This window comes from Grampus griseus (assembly GCF_964374135.1).
Source record: "Grampus griseus genome assembly, chromosome: 9".
Taxonomy (NCBI): domain Eukaryota; kingdom Metazoa; phylum Chordata; class Mammalia; order Artiodactyla; family Delphinidae; genus Grampus; species Grampus griseus.
The window spans coordinates 74010749-74025705 of record NC_139003.1 but is presented as its reverse complement, the minus strand read 5'-3'; the positions used below and the strand labels follow the sequence as shown (position 1 = coordinate 74025705).

Sequence of the window (14957 nt, the reverse complement as noted above, 5' to 3'; positions counted from 1 at the left end):
TTGCATGCACATCATTCATTCAGCCCTTACTGAGTTCCACCCCGTATCCACACTGCGGGTAGGGGGACAATTTGTACCTAAACCTACTCTGAAGAGAATCAAGTCTGTGGAAAAACTTCTGAAGGTCTTTTGTCATTTTTTTAAATTAGGAAACCTTTACATAAATATAAGAATTTGAAAATGCTAGTAATTTATTTTGCAGTTCAAAAAATAGAGACTAATATTTGGATTCTGAAATGTTCCCTTTATCCTGCTATGGCATTTATTTTTGCAAAGTCCCTTTCTTTTTTTTCCCAAGTCATTAACTATTTTAACGTCACTAGCTGTTCAAGTCAGATGGGAGAATTTATATCTTAATTAGAAAATATCAAATATTTTTAAAAGGTGCCAGATAATTTTAATACATTTAACAGTGACAATAGATTTAAAATTGTGGTGGCATTTAATAATTTTACGTCAGATTTTAAGGAAATACTATTATTACCAAACTCATATCCATTTGTATAGGGAAAGCAATTGATACTTTAAAATAATCATCCATTGGGCTTCCCTGGTGGCACAGTGGTTGAGAGTCTGCCTGCCAATGCAGGGGACACGGGTTCGAGCCCTGGTTTGGGAAGATCCCACATGCCGTGGAGCAACTAGGGCCGTGAGCCACAACTACTGAGCCTGCGCGTCTGGAGCCTGTGCTCCGCAACAAGAGAGGCCGCGATAGTGAGAGGCCCGCGCACCGCGATGAAGAGTGGCCCCCGCTTGCCGCAACTAGAGAAAGCCCTCGCACAGAAACGAAGACCCAACACAGCCAAAAATAAAATAAATAAATTTTTAAAAAAACAAACAACAAAAAAACTCTTCCCTTAAAAAAAAAATTTTTAATAATCATCCACCATGGTATAAATGAAGTAACTTATTTTTTATTTCCTGTTTAAAATTTTTTTTTTTTTGCTTTCCATGGGCATTTTAATAAAATTTGTAAATGTATGTCTGGGATGAGACTCGTCAAACATATTTTCTGTAAAAGCCATGTCTGTCTTTATTGAAGTGCACTGTGACATTTCTTTTGTTTGTTTTTATACTCACCCTGCTGGCACATTAATTCTTACCAGAAGCCAGAGTGACTTCAGGGCTTTCACTTTCATTATGTTGTCTGCCCGCGGCAGTGTTTTATAATCAGATTTGTGTGTGTGTGTGTGTGTGTGTGTGTGTGTGTGTCGGAGGGAGGGGCAACTCAGTGAAGTATCATTGATCACATTCTACGGCTTCCAAGGCTGTTTGCTAAATTGGTTGTAACTCACAGAAAGTGAACGGACCAGGGAAAATATTAAGTGCGCTGAGACAAGAGTTTTTTTCTAATGTGGGCTTCTAATGCCTTTCGATAGCCAGACAATTCAGTGCCAAATATTTTGGAACTGACTGAGGATTCTTTTACTTTTGTCTGTCACCTTAGAATCCTTTTGCAGAAAATGAAGAATCACAGCAAAGGTCGATTAGGATTTTGGGAATGAACACTTGGGATATTGCTCTGGAATTAATGAATTTTGATTGGAGCCTCTTCAATTCAATTCACGAGGTGAGTAAGAAGGGAAATGATAAAATAAATGCTTGTGCCAGTATAACTGTGAGTTCTTTTTGAAGAATATTTGTTTGTGACTGGGTTTTAAGAAGATCCGTCATCTGGTGATCTAGTTATGCTTTAGGATACCGTGGCCCCAAAATATTTGGGGACTTTAAATATATTAAAAGACTGACCCAAACCTAGGAAAATCAGAATACATGATCATGCTTTATTTGCACCTAATATTGTTCAATTGGATATTTGTGTTAATGTAGTATAAATATGCTATTTTTTTGTTTGAAAACATGTATTCATATATATATATGTGTGTATATATATACACATATATATATATGAAGGTCTAATGGGGTGGAAGAGACATTTTATATTTGATACCTTTGATATTGACATTTTTATTTTTCCATGAGCTTTACAGAGCTTTACAGTACTTATATGAGAAACACATTTCTGTATGTACCTACATGCACACACACACGTTCCCAAGAACATTCTGTACACTTAGACTATGCTGCAAGACTTCAAGTACTCTACTGAAAATTTTGAGATATATTTCAAATTTGTATGTCCATCAACCTCTCCCTTGAGGACAGGTTAAACATTTATAAAACAGTAGATGCGGGGCAACATGCTACTGACATTTGATGAATAAATGTAGCTGGTGGAAAGGCTCACAGGAATCAGGAGATGAAAAACGAGGCAGCTCTGTGCTACAATATGTTGCATTTACTTTGCTGTGTAGTGAAATGTTTCATTACAAGAAGGCCTTTCCTCCTGAAGAAGGAACTCGTGCCCAATTTAGGGACCCCCAAGCTTCACTTTCACTTTGGAACGTTTTTTAAATGTCCTCATATTTTCTCACTGACAACATTCCAACCTGATGATCTAAATTTGAGCAAGTAGTGAACTGGTTCAAGCTAAATGACTTGTGACTTTGCAAATGGTAGTAGAGTGGGATGTGTCCCTGCTTATGTGCTTATGCAATAGGAGAATGTGAATTACTCCTGTAAAATATACACGCACACCCCTCCGGTTAGAAACACATCTCTTCCACTGCTTTGCGTATGGTCAGTCTATGTCACTAGTTACTGGTCTGACTCGATTTTGTCAGTTTTGTACCTTGTCCTAATCTTGCTGTCTTTCTGTGATTTGACAATGTCTTATGTCAGTGGTTCTCAAAGAGCGGGTACCCAGACCAGCATCATCAGCACCCCTGGGAGCTTGTTAGAAATGCAGATTTTGGCCAGAGCACAGACCTACTGACCCAGAAAATCTGGAGGGTGGGGCCCAGCAATCTGTGCTTTAACAGGTCTCCAGGTGACTTGGATTCACACTGAAATGTAAGAACCCTTGTCTAGAGAACCTACCTGTGAGGGTCTAATGTAATGATAGTCATTTGCACTTGAAGTTGCTCATAGAACAAGTTTGGGAAGTTTGGATTTGATTCAGCCTGTGACTTAAACTTTAGAATGTCTGAGGTTTTCACGAAAAGTGTCATCCTTGCATTCTAAAAAATTACAGTTATGTAAGTCTTCTGCGTGAAGGCTTTTCTGGAAGATAAATTATCTTGAATTTAATATATTGTTATTTGTTATATCTAACATGTTATGATATGACAGTGCCTACCTGAAGTAGCTCTTAAAAATGAATCGAATTTTGTATCAACTTGACTCTGTGCTACAACAATAAACAATTGTATGAATACATTGTCTTTCAGCAAGAGCTGATCTACTTCACGTTCAGCAGACAAGGAAGTGGGGACCACACAGTGAACCTGAGCCTCCTACTCCAGAGATGCAATGAGGTCCAGCTCTGGGTGGCCACGGAGATTCTGCTCTGCAGCCAGCTGGGCAAGAGAGTGCAGCTGGTGAAAAAATTCATCAAAATTGCTGCTCAGTGAGTTTCTAGTGGTAAAAAAATGCAGTTCTTCTCCTCTCTTTGAGAGGGTACATTATTTTCCTTGTGATGATAAGAAGGGATGAGATGGCAAAGGGTACTATTGAGTTAAGTGACCAAATGATTGAAAAGGTCTCTTTTTGAATATTTCTCTCTTCGCCTTTGAAGTATTTATATCTTAAAGTAAAGGTCAAAATACTAGACCAAAGCACTCTGCTCTATGCTGTAGAAAAAAGCAGGCAGTGCACACATGCCCCATCGTGCAGCTAAATTACCCTTGTAGCCAGGTGAGCTACAGTAGGTTAGGAAAATGGGGGAAGGTGATGTGAGGGCGGTGAGAACCATTGAAAGTCAGATGCATTTCAAGATTCTGCTTTTGGCTTCTTGATGCCCAGAGTATGAACTTTGCAAACTCCTTAGCAGGCTCTGCACTGTCTGGTCGCACCTGACCTCTGAGCCTCACCCCATGCTGCAGCCACTCTAAATGGCTCTCCCTTTCCCATGCAGACCATCATCCAAGCCTGGACATGTGTTGTTAGCTCTGCCAAGAATGGCCACTTCTACCCAGCAAATTGCTATCCTTCTTCAAGACCTAGGTCATATGTTGCTTCCTTCCTAAAATCATCCCTGACTTTCAAATGCAGGGTCAGCTCTTTCTTACCCTGACCTCCCCCTACCATGCACACGTTTCTTTTTTCCTTTTTTAAAAAACTTCTTTATTACTATTGATTAAACTTACCTTTTTTTTTTTTGCGATACACGGGCCTCTCACTGCTGTGGTCTTTCCCGTTGAGGAGCACAGGCTCCGGACGCGCAGGCTCAGCGGCCATGGCTCACGGGCCTAGCCGCTCCGCGGCATGTGGGATCTTCCCGGACCAGGGCACGAACCCGTGTCCCCTGCATCGGCAGGCAGACTCTCAGCCACTGCGCCCCCAGGGAAGCCCTAAACTTACCTTTTTATATAGAATTCCTTCAGTGGACTGTGTTGGCTTCCAAGGGACAGGGACCATTTCTAATCAATCACTGTACCTGGGGTGCCTAGTACTGAACTTGGTAAATAGCAGTGACTCAGTAAAGTCGGTTGAATGACATTCTAGTAACTTCCTGGGAGCATCTCTTAAAATACCAGATGAATATTCTGAAACCACTCTTGGGACAGCTTCCCAACAGAAACAGGCAACATGAATCAAAATCTTTCCCAGTTCCTTCTACCTTCCAATCTTCCCATTTTTTTTCCTTTGTTTTTCAAAGTAGTTTTTATATCAAACCGTTTCTGAGTACATGTCAGTGTAATATATTTAGGAAATATGTATTGATCACTCATTAATGTTTGCACATCCATGCAGGGTATTGTGGGGAAATCAGAGTGAGCCTGCACCCAATCGGCTGGGGGGATACTTTCTATAACTCAAATGTCTAATTTTCACAATAGACCCTGAGGGTGCCCTATTATGAGATGAATTTCTTTCAGGGGCTTTAGAGGATGGGAAGCGTATATGCCAAGGGTGTGGGAAAGGAGGATTAGAAAACCATTTGGGAGAAGGTAGCATTTTGAATTCTGGGTATGAATTCAAAAGAGCACACTGTCCGTGGAGGTCAGACTCATGAGAGAGAAGCAAAGCAGTTCATTGGAGGCAGAGAGCGTGTGGTCAGAGAAAGGAACCTCATCCAGTTTGGCCAAAGCGGAAGGTATTTGTAAGGAAGTCGTGGGAGACTGATCTAAAAAGGAAGATGGGGCCAAATTGTAAAGGATGTTGAATTTCAGAATGAAAAGTTTAGACTGAATTGAGAAGGTGGTAGGGATTCTTTGAAAGTTTTTGTGCAGGAGATGGATACGATCCAAGTTGTCCCTCAGGAAGGTTGATCTGAAAGTAGCACCTAGACGGAACTGCCGGTGAGGAGACCCCAGAAGCAGGATATTTTGTCTACTTAGGTGAGAGATAATGGCGGTTCCCGACCTGGTGTTTGATGTGACTGGTGGTGGAAGGAGAGATAGATAACAGATCTGCCTAAATCTTGGACTAGTTTTATGATGAATGCTCCTTTTTTGTTTGTTAGGCCAGTACATTTTCTATAATAGCCTGTGACATTCTTAAATGTGAGGCTCTTTGGGATCAAAAACTTTCTTATAAATGCCAGTTGCTTGGTGAAATGGGACGTGAATGTCCTAAGGAGTAAAATGACACCACATAGCTTAGTTCCCAGTATAAGATTATATCTGTCCTCAGGGAAATGAAATATGTCTATTCACATCTTCTCCATATGGCCCCATGCTCTTGAATTGTTTGCTGTACTGGTCTCTATCCCTGGCCCATAGAATAGAATGCCAACAGAAACACAAAGTTAAATTCTTCATAATCATACTGGTAGGAATAGCCAAGAGAAAACAATCATGTCGGTGATCAGGAAATGTCTTCCCTGCCTAAGGCATCCTATTTGCATATTCATGTTTCCTTCCTTCTTACCAGTCCCATCCCCCCACCTCTGTGGGTTGAGTGGATTTTATTTCCTTACACAAAGGAGTGTTAGACTGACACTAAACTGGAATGTTTTAGTGTCAGTCTGTTCTTACCTTGAAATGAACGAACCTTGGTAAAGGAAGATTCCAGATGGGAATGGTAACCCATATTTGTACTGTATCAGTTCGTCTTATAGAGAAGTCTTTTCTATATTAATTCTTTTTTTCTTTTTACAGATTCAGATGTTAGGTATATGTGGGTTTTTGTTTTTTTAATTTTAGGTGTGACTAAAAAAGAGATCTGAACCAGGAAAATTGTTTATGGGGAGATAAAAGATAAAAAGATGAGACTTATATCTAAGATTTTGTGTAGATAAATGATTCTGAACACGAAGAAGAAGAATAAACTTTTTATAATGACTAATAATAAAATGACTTCCCCGAAAAGTCTTGTTTTCAGCTCCGGCAGTTGCTGTCTGAAAGGTTTGCTGTATACTCTGCATTTGAGTGATGGGCAGAGTATAAAAATGTCGGGTGGGCCATGACAGAACCAGTGGGGCTTCCATCATGCAGTAAGGTGGGAGGACCGGGAATAAGGGGAGGGCATCCAGTGCCTCTGGCATAGGGATGGGGCACTTCTCGCTGACCTCAGCGTCTTGGCGGGGGAGCCTGGCATCATCTTATGAAGAGATGGAGCTGACTCAAGTCTCTTCTGGCTGGTGTGAACTTGCCAGGGTGTGATGAGACAGAAGGGGCGGAATGAGGGAAGAGAGAGGCGGAAGTGAAGCAGAGTTGTAGTGCTGATGCCTTTAGGCACCAGTTTCTCAGAAACGGGAAGATTTCTGAACCATAGACCAGGGAAGTGTCCTGTTTGTTTGTTCATGGAATATACCAAGCAGGGTCTACCCAGGAGACAGTTGGCAGAAACCAGCGAAAGGGGCCAGTTAGACTGAATTTCAGGTCCTCTTGCCTACTGGGGAACTATAGGCAGAGTCCAAAGCTGGACAGGAAGACTGAAAGGAACAGACCATGCCTAGTGGAGACTCAGCAGTGAGTCTCAGGGGCTTGCAGGACTGTGTTCACCCAGGTATTTTGGACACTAGGTGCATAGGCAGCAGTGCCTTTCCTGGTTCCCCTGTTAATGGAGCTAGAATTTCCAAAATGCTCGCAAATGGCTGACCCCCACTGCTTTGGTACCCACGCGCAGCTGTACTGGGCAGTGTCCAGTCCATGAGGCTGGCTCTGGGAGCAGGCAGGTTTAGGCAGGACCGGCCAGGGCGCAGCCACCTCTATGTATTACCACTTTAAGAGCCGAAAACAGTTTCCTGGTTCTGAATCAATGCTCCTGTACACACCTGTGCGACTGGAAATCAGTATAGTTTTGAGAGACAGAAGTTTTTAATATGTGTTGAGAACCTTTAAAGTCATGATAGCTTTTGATCAATCATGTAATGACTGGAAGTCTAACTTAATTTTAGAAAATCATAAATACAGTAAAAAGTTTTTTTCACAGAGGTATTTATTGTAGCATTTTACATTGCTTTGAATTGTATTGAATTGAAAATAGATTAAATGTCTACAACAAGGGAATAAGTAAACAAATTATGAAATAACGTTTTTGATGAAGTGTTCTATAACCATTAATGATAACAGTGAAGAATCCATAATATATTATATAACATGGTATAAAACTGAGAACTCGGGATGCAGAGTTGTATATACACTGTTCCCAAATTCCATTTGAGACATTGATGGAGATGTCATGGAAGAGATGACATGTGAGGGCAGCTCGATCAACACACACTAGGGACTTTTTATGCCTCTGGCTTACTGCTAAGCACTTTCATCTTTTTTCATATTTAATTATTAAATCAGGGTAATTTTTAAATTTTTAAATCTTTCCTCAGAGAAGTCGTTTTCTAATACATCCTAGATTAAGGAATATCTGGAATTCACAGGCTGTTCCGGCCAACCTGGAGGCCCACCCTCCCTCTGCTGCATCAAGTCCCTCTGCTGGCTTTGAAAATTAATGGAGTTTTGACTGATTAAGTTGAAGGGCAAGATTGACGTTCTGCAGAGCATATAACCTTCCAGAGTGAATGGAGCTCAACATGGTCTTATTTTGCATTTTATTTCCTTTATTCCTTAAATGAGAGATGTGAGTCAGCGTCCCCGTAATATATGCCGTATTTTAAATACATACATAACATAGCTATTTTGTTGAGAGCAAAGAAAATATGTCTAAATGTAACGGGAGAGGGCCCTGTGAGGTAAGAGGGTCTTGTTTCTCAAAAAAGAAAGACAACATACAGATTAAAGATACAGAATCAGGGGCTGTTATAATGAGTATGGGATATATACAGAAATATGAATATAAGAGCTTTCAGTTAAAACTGTCAATGCATCCAAAATAGATTTTTAAAAGGGAGGAATCTTTTGAAGTATCCAGAGGGTATCAAGAACACAGATCTTTTCCTAAAGGTAAGGAAGCATTTGGAATCCTTTCATTTGTGTTGAGGGGATACCGCCCCATCCCACAGGGACAGTCGAGACTGTGTAGGTCACAGAGCAGAGTTCAACCCTGCCCTAGAGGTTGAACTCTGTGGCCTGGGAGAGTCTTGGCAGCTTTATATTTTGTGATCATCTGGTGAAAGGACATTGCCTCAGAGTGCCTTCTGCTTTCTTTTATTCCATAGCTGCAAAGCCCAGAGAAACCTGAATTCTTTCTTTGCTATTGTGATGGGTCTCAACACTGCTTCTGTCAGCCGGCTGTCCCAGACCTGGGAGGTGAGCCCTGGGGGTCCATATGGAGGGTGGAGTTGGGGACAAATAAAACTGAACAGGAAGTGGTGCAGCTAACAGTCTATTTAAAATAAACGGTTTAAATGAGATATGTAGCACTAGAAAAAAATGTTAAAAAATTAGTGTCTCAAGTCGTCAGGAGCTATTTTCATCAAATGGTCTTCAAAATGGTTCTATAATATATATGAAAGAAACACAACTTGTAAAATGCTTCCCAGCTAGAATTAGTTTTCTGCTTTTCTCCCGTGATGGCATGGTTACAGTTCCCTGTTGGTCATTTCAAAAGCTCACCTGTGTGTCCAGAAGCAGAGATGCTAATGAATTTAAGCTACCGGTCTTCTCACTTGTGGGGCCTCTGGCAGTATGTTCATGTGGATGATGGATATCTTTACAAAATCTGCAAAAGTAATTTTGTATTCCTTTTTCCTAAGGAGGACTCACAAAATGTTTTAAGTTTCGGGCCTCCCCAGTCCTGGCTCTGCCTGTCAGGGCTGTATGATGAAGGCTGTTTGGGTTCGAGGTGGGAGAGGGCCACTCAAGTTAGCGCACGTTCTGAAACGTGGACTCTGAGGGTCTGCGTGGGAAGAATGGAAACTGGGGTGTCCCTAAATGTAGCCAGACACGGATGTTGGGCCCTCTGCCTCCCCCATGACTCCAACGCCTTCTTTCTTTGGGCTTTCGTTTCTTTCTCTCTCCATTCGCTACTGACTGTGTACCTAATTCCCCGTACCATTTCTCTCTCTCGTCCTTTCTCTCTCACCATCAAGTCTTCTCCCTTACGGGTCCAGCCTGCTGTGGCTCGCTGCGGCTCCCTCGGCCTCTCCCCACCCTCTCAGATTCAGCTGTTCTTCCTGCCTACCCTGCACTCTTCATGGTCCCCCGTTCACACTCCTGCAGGAGAGAAGCTGACAGGCCGACTGTTGTTTTTCTCACATTCCATCTCAGCGACGGTCTGTGGGCAGCTTTGGGGTTCACCTTCTTTCGTCAGGGGCCACACTCTGATGGAATGTGCGGTGGTGACCTGAGGGTCAGGGTCAGTGCTCCTTAAAGGGGTTCAAAAGAAAAGCGACAAAAGGCTTGCATCTCTGGTTAAGCAAACCAGATGCGCACACACTTCATGAGATTCAAGGAGGTGGGCAAAAAAAGCCACAGTTGATCAGAGCAGGAGGAAAACAAGTGGCTAGCAAGGGTCCGGGGAGGAGAGTGGAATTTTAAATTATACACAGAAAGAAGGCTTGATCTGCAAACACTGAAAGGAGAACAATTCAGTGAAATTCACATAGTGTGTATTTCACGTGCACAGTGACCGCCTGCCACGTGCGCAGCTCTGCATCAATGCCGTGGCAGGTGGAACGTGGCCAGATTAGCACAGGGTGTGCTGTGGTCAAGAAGGTCTTGAAGTGGTTCCAGGCGGACCCCAGCAGAGCAATGGAGGAATCATGCTGTCTCAGGGTGGCTGAAAAGCCTTAAGCAGCAGGGCCTTGGAAGTTGAGTCGGGAGTTGCTGGGGGCATTGGGGTGGGCCTCCCTCGCAGAGGTGAGCTCCGTGTCTCTAGGCCTGGAAAGTGATCGCACTGTCCTGAATAGGCAGTATAGGAAAAGAAGTCGGTTTAAGGAACTAAGACAGAGGTCAACAGACATTCTGGGGAAAGAGCCAGATAGTGAATACTTTTAGGCTGTGCAGGCCATGTGGTCTCCACCGCTGTGACTCGACTCTGGCATTGAGGTGCAAGAGCAGCTATGGTTAGTTGATAAATGATGAGCATGGCAGTGCTCCAGTAAAAGTTTATTTGCAAAAGCAGATGGTCAGATTTGGCCCACGACTGACCCCTGGAGTAGACAAGTTTGGCTTTAGGTATGTTGAGTTTGAGATGACACCGGGATATTCGTGTGGAATATCCAACAGACTAAGATACGCAGCTCAGAGGAGCAATTGCCATCAGTTGCAGGTGTCTGTGTTTTACCTTCTCATTTGATTTGTCTTTCATTAATTAATAAAATTTATCATTAATTTATTAATACACGTGTATTGGTGTGTGTGACAGTAGCTGCCAGATCACACAGCCTGTGTGCTGTCCAGATGCAAAATTATCAATGTGATCATTTTGAATAATTTAGAAGTCTATTGTGGGGTCTACCTCATTATTCTGATTTGTTTTAGAAACAGAAAATCTCACAAATCTTCTAGAACAGTCATAAGTGTTAATAGCTGGAGTTTGCTGAGCACCGACCACAGACTGTACACTGCCTGTGAGTTATCTCCATTTCAGTCAGACAACGTGGAGACTCACTGCAGACGCACAGCTAGAAAGGGGCAGAATTCAAATTCAGAGTGACTTACTCTGAGGCATCTAGCTTTTCACTTCACCATGTTAAAGGAAGGCTGGGGTTTCCCTGGTGGCGCAGTGGTTGTATGCTAACACATATATATGGAATCTAAGAAAAAAAAAAAAAAGGTCATGAAGAACCTAGGGGTAAGACGGGAATAAAGACACAGACCTACTAGAGCATGGACTTGAGGATATGGGGAGGGGGAGGGGGAGGCTGTGACGAGGTGAGAGAGTGGCATGGACATATATACACTACCAAGCGTAAAGTGGATAGCTAGTGGGAAGCAGCCGCATAGCACAGGGAGATCAGCTACATGGTTTGTGACCGCCTAGAGGGGTGGGATAGGGAGGGTGGGAGGGAGGGAGACGCAGGAGGGAAGAGATATGGGAACATGTGTATATGTATAACTGATTCACTTTGTTATAAAGCAGAAACTAACACACCATTGTAAAGCAATTATACTCCAATAAAGATGTTAAAAAAAAAAAAAAGCGAATCCTCCTGCCAATGCAGGAGACACGGGTTCGACCCCTGGTCTGGGAAGATCCCACATGCCACGGAGCAGCTAAGCCCGTGCACCACAACGACTGAGCCTGCACTCTAGAGCCCATTAGCCACAACTACTGATCCTGCATTCTAGAGCCCATGCTCTGCAACAAGAGAAGCCGCTGCAATGAGAAGCCCGCGCACCACAATGAAGAGTAGCCCCTGCTCGCCGCAACCAGAGGAAGCCTGCACGCAGCAATGAAGACCCAGCGCAGCCAAAAATAAATAAATTTATTAATAAATAAAGGCAGGCTGGAAAATTCCAGGCCCTTCTTCCTTAGGCCCCAATTTTTATTTGGGAAGATGACCTATGTTTCCATCCTCTGTGAATCTTCATGCCACCAGTTGGTGATCTTTACAGTTCAGTGATTCTATCCATCCAAGTGCAGGCTTCATCATTTAGGGTTTTCATGGGCTTTCACTATTTAGCCCTCTGCTGTGAAACACAATTATATCATTTATACAAAAAGCATCAACCAACGTTATTATTTCCCACTCAGCAAGACTGTTTAAGAAGGTGAGAGCAGGGCTTCCCTGGTTGCGCAGTGGTTAAGAATCCACCTGCCAATGCAGGGGACACGGGTTCGATCCCTGGTCCGGGAAGACCCCACATGCCGCGGAGCAACTAAGCCCATGGGCCACAACTACTGAGCCTGCACTCTAGAGCCCACGAGCCACAACTACTGAGCCCACATGCTGCAACTACTGAAGCCCACGTGCCTAGAGCCCGTGCTCCACAACAAGAGAAGCCAACGCCATGAGAGAAGCCCATGCACCGCAATGAAGAGTAGCCCCCGCTCTCCACAACTAGAGAAAACCTGCTTACAGCAACGGAGAACCAAAGCAGCCAAAAATAATAAGTTAAAAAAAGAAAAAAAGGTGAGAGCATTTGTCAGAGGTAAGATACAGAACCAAAATCCAAGTTTTTATTAGAAGATCACCAGTGTGTGGAATGTTTAACCAGCTGGATTCCCAATTCATGTGGCTGTTACTTATTTTAAACTGGGAATGATGAAAACTGCATAATGAGAAGCAATCAGGGTAGAACCAGATGATAGAGCTATTTATGTTCAGAAATGTGACAGATATAACACAACTTAATGAACATTTCCCTTAGTGCCTCTCAAAATAACTGACTTCTTTTGACCTTTTCTTGTTTGTTTGTTTGTTTTTAGAAAATCCCGGGGAAGTTTAAGAAACTTTTTTCTGAACTTGAAAGTTTAACAGTAAGTAGTTGAGCCGGAGTAGACTTATTCTTCAAACTGATTGCTGGTGTCCAATTTCTTTCTAGATTTCAGTAGTCGGTATCTGCACTCTACCGTGTCAGGTAGCTTAGACTAGTTCACTTGTGTATGAAAATGTAGCTTTGCTTCTTACGGAGTGAAGCAAGTTAACACTTCTTCCTCTCCATGGAAAAAGGTAGTGAGACTGGTCCTCTTGGTATGATATTCAGAAGGCAGATTTTGAAGTATACTCAATTTTCAGTCTCTTTTCAGATCACAATAAAACTGTTCTCTTGTTTTCTCTGCATTATCTGTGCATTACGAGGGCAGTTTTTCTTTGCAGTGTGCTTAACAAAAGGCTGTGGGGTTACCTCATGGCAGAAACTATGGAGAAGAAACTGTACTTAAGGAACCTGTTTGAGGGAAGAATAATAGGGCAATCAAAAGGTGTCTGACCTTTGCAGTCATTTCCCATTCTTGTCAACCAATAACTTGACTTTCATTCATTGCCTAGATTTCCTGCCCTAATTTAGGGAGTTAATTCTCCTAGGAAACCTTTATCTACTTTGTTCTTAGGAAGAACCACTCTATATCTAAATCATGTTCAAATGGTATAGTAAAAGTGGATTTAGAATTGTTTCTATAGCGCATTGATTTTTCTTTCTCTTTGTAATCTTCTTGGTTCGGCAGGATCCTTCCCTGAATCACAAAGCCTACCGAGATGCATTCAAAAAGATGAAGCCGCCCAAAATCCCTTTCATGCCCTTATTGCTTAAAGGTAATGGTTTTCTATCTTTTATGCTATGTAATTCCATCTTCCAGAAATGTATCACTCTACAGAGGGCTAGAAAAGGAATCTCAGTTTATTTCTTTAAAGTAATTTTGACATTCAGACCTAACTGTGTTGGCTTGTGATTGTTTTTCAAATGTTCAATTATTTCTGAAATGCTTAAAATACTTAATTGTACTTAAGCAGACATCAAAGTGTTTTCGATTGACTCACAGAACTTGGCACTGGAAACGTTTGTGTTTTTACTTTACTCTGCTTTAAGCATCGTCTTATTTGAGTCTACAGTTCACTTAATTCAACCAAGAATAAGGCTGGCATAAAGAATCCAAACAGTGATCAGTCCCGGTCTACGTTTGCAGCTTAAATTTCAGAGATTCAACCCATGGCCCGCTGCTGTGTGAGAAGTACCTTTGGTCAACCCAGGCAGTGTAGCGTATGAACAATTTTGGTAGGGAATGTACTTCCTTCTTTCCAGGAGTGAATCCAGTTGGGAAGGTATCTGACAGCTCCAAGTTAGTCAACTAACTTGTCTTCTGTAGAGAGCGCCAGATCATTCATCATGAAACATGTTAGTTAAATTTACTAACGCTCTCAGGGGTCTCTTTCAGACCCGGGGGATTAATGAAAGGCAAGTTCCTTTTCATCTGGCCTATGCTCCTGACATTTAGTATATCTGTGTGCTTTCCAGGAAAAGCGGGTTGGTCATTTTTCTTGGCTGTGTTTTCATTCTTTCCAAGGGATTATAGGAATACTCTTTTAGATTGCCTTCACCCTTCAGAAGCTTGTAAATTCTGCTGGCTCAGTCCCCGGTGCCTACACCCATAAATGTGATTCTGGAAGTGAAATACCTGGGAACTGGATTGCTGGTTGGCCTGGCCGTCTCCTCCCTCACCTCCCCCCATCGCCAGCCCCACTGGCAATGAAGCTGATGCTCCCTTTTCGGCTTCTCTCAAGAACAGCCAGAGCTTGGAGAAGTGTTGAGTTGCTATGCATCCCTGCAGCTATTTATTCAATCTTCATCTAGTATAAAGCAAGACTTTCTGGGAAACAATAATGGATTAGGACAGTTGAGAGTCACACAGAATGCTTCCTTCGAGCTCAAAAGGTTCTGCGAAATGTAAATGGATGAAATAAGGAGAGATTGTAAAGCCAGAATACCAACTTAAAAGTTCATTTAATTTTTCATGTTTATTTCTAAGATAAGTTTATTCAGTCTCCTGATTTTTATTTAAAATAAAACACCAGCTGGAGAGCGGGGGTGGTGGCCTGTGGGAAGTGACACTTAGAATTATTTAGACACAAAGAGGAAAACTAGGAAGCGAAGACAGATCTGGGAAAG

General features: G+C 42.4%; 1 protein-coding gene across 3 annotated transcripts in view; it reads left to right on the top strand.

The window, feature by feature from the left end:
* Window positions 1–14957, top strand: part of RAPGEF5 (Rap guanine nucleotide exchange factor 5) — a gene marked incomplete at its 5' end in the record, with an annotated part of 214756 nt that overhangs the window by 186404 nt on the left and 13395 nt on the right. For all 3 annotated transcript variants that reach the window (XM_082662272.1, XM_082662273.1, XM_082662271.1), the window contains 5 exons: window positions 1448–1570; window positions 3291–3469; window positions 8624–8714; window positions 12781–12831; window positions 13519–13606. In XM_082662272.1, the coding sequence (XP_082518398.1) occupies window positions 1448–1570; window positions 3291–3469; window positions 8624–8714; window positions 12781–12831; window positions 13519–13606 (532 nt within the window). The remainder of the gene's footprint in view (window positions 1–1447; window positions 1571–3290; window positions 3470–8623; window positions 8715–12780; window positions 12832–13518; window positions 13607–14957) is intronic.